Below are 5,553 nucleotides of genomic sequence, written 5' to 3' on the forward strand. Positions count from 1 at the left end.
CCAATCGTGGTGGTCTGCATCCTCAAGAAGACAAAATCCAAGCCATGCAGGAAGCACCGAAACCGGAAAATGTGAAGGAACTTCGCAGTTTTCTTGTAGTACTAGTACTATGGGAAATTTTTACCTAATCTGTCAGCAACTCTAAAACGCTGAATGAATTGCTTCACAAAGACAAAGAATGGAAATGGTCTGATGCATGTGAAAAGTCATTTCGCAAATTAAAGGAACTGCTCAGTTTAAGGACAGTGCTAGTGCACTATGACCCGCAGTTACCATTAATCCTAGCAACTGATGTCAGTATTAAGGGACTAGGAGCAGTGATTTCCCACAAAATGCCAAGTGGAGAAGAAAGGCCTATCGCCTTTGCTTCGCGGACTCTCACAAAGGCAGAAACAAATTATGCCCAGATTGAAAAGGAGGCACTAAGAATCATGTTTGGAATCCTCAAGTTTCACCAATACCTCTACGGAAGATCCTTCACGCTGATCACTGATCATAAGCCTCTTCTTAAGATTTTTGGACCAAAGACAAACCTACCTGCGATGGCTGCTGCCAGGATCCAAAGATGGTCATTGGAACTCACCAGTTACCAGTATGAAATCCAGTACAGAAGAAGTGAAGATCACTAGTGCAATGCAGACATGCTGTCAAGACTGCCACAAAAGGGAACAGAGTCAGAGAATGAAAAGGACAAATTAGTCTATTTTTCTTACATCAATGACATGCCTATCTCTGCAGCTGACATTGCAAAAGAAACAAGAAAAGATGCAGTATTGTCAAAGGTGCTGCAGTATACACTGACTGGATGGCCAAATTGCTCAGAGGATGACAATCTCAAGCCATTCTTTCAAAGAAGGGAGGAGATTACCACAGAGGCAGGAGTTCTTCAGTGGGGCCTGAGAGTGATCATACCTCAGAAGTATGGAAACAGAATACAAAATGAACTACACGAAGGACATCTCGGAATGAACAAAATCAAAGCAATGGCTCGTCCATATGTACATTGGCCAAAGATAGATCTGGACATTGAGAAAATGGTCAAGGACTGTCACAGATATGCAGAAGGAAAGAACATGCCAGCAGCCGCACCGTCAAAACCGTGGGAACGGATTCATGTGGATTTTGCGGAGTACGAAGGTCAGAAATATCTCGTGCTGATCGATGCTCTCTCAAAATGGCCGGAAATAATACCGATGACAACAACGACAGCACAGAACAAATGATGTGCTCAGACAGATCTTTGCAATTCATGGATTGCCAGTCACACTTGTCAGTGATAATGGCCCACCATATAGGTCAAGTGAATTTGTGGAATTTCTTCAGAAAAATGGTGTACAGCACATAACATCCCACCCTTACATGCCTTCAACAAACGGATCTGCTGAAAGACTTGTTCAGTCATTTAAGAGACATGAAATCATCGAGCCCAGGACAAAGTGGACCGCAGAGATTGTCCAAAATCCTGTTAAAACTTCGAACAACGCCTCACATGATGACTGGCAAAAGTCCAGCAGAACTCTTATTCAAGAGAAAGATAAGAATCCGGTTGGACCTGATGAAGCCTGATCTCGTGTCTAACATGCATCACAAGCAAGAAGCTCAGGCACAAGGAAAAATCCTCCGTGAATTTCAGCCTGGTGACCCTGTCAAGGTCAGAAACTACCGGCCAGGTGTAAACAGATGGACAAACGGAGCGATCTTACAGAGACTGGGAACCCACAGTTACTCTGTTCGTGTAGGTGGAACGGTGCGACACTGTCATATCAACCAGCTGCAGTCTGCTCCAGACTCAACTGCAGATATCAACGAATTACCGCCTCCGCTACCTACCGTCCCAATGCTACCAATGGGTCAGGTGGCGTCGGTGGCCTAGTGATTAGGCTACCGGACTCGTAATCGTGAGATTGCGGGTTCGGGGGTTCGAGCCTCAGCTCGGTCCGACGTTTTGTCCTTGGGAAAGGCACTTTACACGAATTCCCACTTGGCTCGGTCCTATCGGAGACGGACGTTAAACTAGGAGGTCCCGCCAATTAAATAACGCAATAGTGTTGATAGGGGCGTTAAACCCATACCATTTTCACCAATGGGTCAGGATGAGGAACCAACGGTACCACCATCAAGTGTTAACGTTGACACAATCCAAGACGCCACTCAAGGACAAGCGTCACCACAACGATCACCACTAAGACGTTACTCAAAACGTGTCAGAAGACCAGTTCAAAGAATGGACTTATAACTCTCTACTCAAGGGAATGGACTGTCATAATCATGGACATTTTAACTACATAAAAGTGAATGGACTGTTTTAAGGATACAAATTCTCAGTGAATTAATTTCAGATGTGCTATTTAGTATTAGTGATATGAAACAAATCATATCAAAGGACTTACCTCTGAAGTGATAATTTTGTTTCAAGTTATAAGTGATTAATTTCTTTGCATCATAATGTGCACATAATAATATTACCTTACTATTGTTTTCAGTGAAGCAAAGTAAAGCCTATCACAGATCTCAAGAAGTCAGTTGTAATAGAATTGAAATGAAAAATTTCGATCAACTAAGGTGTTATTGTTACAGAACTATCTAGTAAGACTAGAATTACCCATTATGAATGTCCATGATAGGTAACAGTTAAAGTACACGTTTCTAAAAAGATTTTTAAATTTTAAGAAAGGGAAGAATGTTGTAAAGTAGAGCAATCATAATGTAACATATACGTACCCACTTTCAGTATTCCATAACGAGTACTTTAATGGCAAAGATAGTAAATAACAAGATGGGCCACTCAGGCAAAAAAGTGTCCGCAGGAAGTATGCTCTTTGCTTCAGATGGCGCTGCAGTCTGTTTTGAAGCTCTCTTTCGTTTTTCCAGAAGAAGAATAGGAATAGCACCTCCTTGCGTGCGCAGATCGACTGCTGTTCATCAGCAGTTCGGGTTCGTTCAGTACGGAGTTTTAGTGTTTTAAAATTTTAATGACCTCTCGCCTTTTATTCTAAAGTCAAATTAAACGAAGAAAACAATCACCCTTTCCTCCGGAAGAGGTTTTTTGTCAGCGTAACCATTTAAAAAAAGCGTTCTTCCGAAATTCATTCAAAAACTTGCTAGTTTCACTTTGATTTTTTAAACTCAAGTAAGATAACTCTGTTCGCTAAAGGTGCGCTTTTGCGAAGAGGGCGCCACCGAATTTTGAGGACACTTTTTTAATTGGCTCAAAGAGAGAAGTGCCCCCTCTTGTTATGTAGACTCTTTGTTAATGGTCAATATCGGTATCGTTGAGAGCAAGAAAGAGTAACACACCAACACTCACACACACACAGATACACAAGAACAAAGATGTCTAGCCTACGGCAGCACAAGCCACAGTCATGTAAAGTTTAAGTCTTATATTAAGCTCTGGAACACAACCCGAGAAGTTGTTTCATTTATTAAGGTTTAATGTTGTTGGTGTTCTTGGACTGTTCGTAAGTAGAATACACAACATCCGCGAGCCTATATAGGCCTACTACACTAGACCTAGTAGAGTCTACGGTAACTCAGTGAAGAATGGGTATCGATTCGAAACTGTCGTCTCCCTCTATTGTGTAGCAAGTCGTGGTGCTGCTCGAAGTAATTAGAAATCTTTAAATCTCTGATTGTGAGCATAGTGAGTAATTGGTAGTATAGTTTCACTTTATTGCAGCGTTTATGCGGTTTCTTCTAGAAACAGTCGTAAATATCGATAGCTGCAGATTACGGGATATTCTTGAGATTCTTTTATTAGAAATCTTAATAGTAGCTACCACTCTCTGGTAGCTACTAAGCCTATTGCCCATTTGCTCACTTTCTATTTATGCACCACCTTGTCTGCAACCCACGCAACGCCACTGATAAAGAGACATAATACCCTATAACCTCATCATCAGTAAAAAGCAATATCTTTGTAGGAGCATTAGCAGGAAGAACGGTATCAACGAATCAAGAAAACATCAACAAAAAGGAACAATAATATCAACAAACTTTTTATGCCAGTAAACATAACCTAATTATTCTCCTGCTCTGAACACGCAAAACGTAATTAGATCTAGGCCTATGAAGAAAGGAAACGAACTACTTGAATCTGTTGTGGACGGTGAGGTCCAGATCTAGATCTAGATCTAGATAGAACAAAAGTTTTGCGCATTAAGTTTCACACAACTCAAAGATCGTTCCGCAACTGCCAACCTTAATAAGTTAATAAGATATCCATCGCGTTATAATAGTAGTTCTCTCTCTCTCTCTCTCTCTCTCTCTCTCTCTCTCTCTCTCTCTCTGCCTATACCCCCCTCTACTCCCTTTCCCCCTTTGTTTATCGTCATCTCACCACACGTACCTCCTACACTTAAACACATTGTCACGATCCCCTCCCTCCTCCCTCCCCCCTCTTTATTTTTCGGTCTATCTGTCTGTCTGTCCGTTTGTCTGTCTGTCTGTCTTTGTCACCCCGTCTCTTTGTCTAGGCCTATACCCCCCCCCCCTTTTTTTCCCAAAGACAGACAGACCGACAAGTGGCCTTTACATTACAACAGGCATGAGACTCAGCGTGCAGCTTCACCCCTACCCACCCCCAGTTTACTGGTTAGGCCTTGGCTCGCTTCGTTGCGGCTCGCCTCGTGGCCTTGCAACTGTGTTGCTCTAAATCGGTGACCCAGAAAGGCCCGTGTTTACGTCTGCTGGGCCACAGCGAGGTCGGAAAGAAGTCAAGCCTTGCCTAACAAAGTCGGTCAACAACAAAATAGGGAATGTTGCCTCGTATATCTTTGTCGTGGACGGGATGCTCTTATCTCGGGGCTTAAGGGAGGGGGGGATAATTTTGAAAAAAACAAAACATTTCATATATAATATAACATAATAACTACAACAGGGCCGTTCCTAAGCAATGCAGTTCACCGAGCCAAATCACAACATAATACTAGCCTAATCATCACTGGTTTTGGTCGTAGATCTAGATCTAGATCTAGATTCGAGCCCCTGGTAACCACCAGGGTGCCCTCGCGAGAAACTTCCTCAATAGGCCCTACAATATTATTTACAAAATAGGCCTCTTGTGCACTTTAAATGCCTACATTTATATAGTCGTCAATGTTGAACTGTTTGCAAATGAATACAATACGATAGTTTTTAAACATTTATACCAAGATCTAGATCTAGATTTAGATCTACTTCAAGACACTACACGAGAACATCGACTTCAGGGATATATATTTTTTTCCGAAACAGGCTCGACGAATGCTCAACGGGGGGAAGATTTTCTATAATCTCAACTGAACAATGCAGACGTCCAAACATTTTCTTTCTTGGTGTTGTCCATCCCCACTGCAGGAAGTGCATAAAAGCCCTTCTATACAACTTCCACCCAAGCTGTACTTTCATTCAACTGTTCTCGCCGTATACTGGTTGTTGCCTACGCGTCTAAGTTGCTCTCTGATGTCATTGGGCCACCGTAGGCCTATTAATAATTTTGTTCTGGTCTTCCTCTTGGCCTAAACAGTTTTCTTCTGTTTTTGTTTTGATCCACGTTCAAAATTTATAAACGGG

General features: G+C 42.2%; 2 protein-coding genes across 2 annotated transcripts; both read left to right on the forward strand.

Annotated features, from left to right (window-relative positions):
• The first annotated feature begins 641 nt into the window (after positions 1 to 641).
• LOC106012822 (uncharacterized protein K02A2.6-like) lies at positions 642 to 1,223 on the forward strand. Its single transcript, XM_013086912.1, has one exon. The coding sequence runs from the start codon at positions 642 to 644 to the stop codon at positions 1,221 to 1,223; it is 582 nt and encodes a 193-aa protein (XP_012942366.1).
• A 188-nt stretch (positions 1,224 to 1,411) lies between these two features.
• Positions 1,412 to 1,873, forward strand: LOC106012823 (uncharacterized protein K02A2.6-like). Its single transcript, XM_013086913.2, has one exon. It carries the CDS (start codon positions 1,412 to 1,414, stop codon positions 1,871 to 1,873), a length of 462 nt encoding a protein of 153 aa, XP_012942367.2.
• The last annotated feature ends 3,680 nt before the right edge of the window (positions 1,874 to 5,553 follow it).

This window comes from Aplysia californica, unplaced genomic scaffold (genome assembly GCF_000002075.1).
Source record: "Aplysia californica isolate F4 #8 unplaced genomic scaffold, AplCal3.0 scaffold00520, whole genome shotgun sequence".
NCBI lineage: Eukaryota > Metazoa > Mollusca > Gastropoda > Aplysiida > Aplysiidae > Aplysia > Aplysia californica.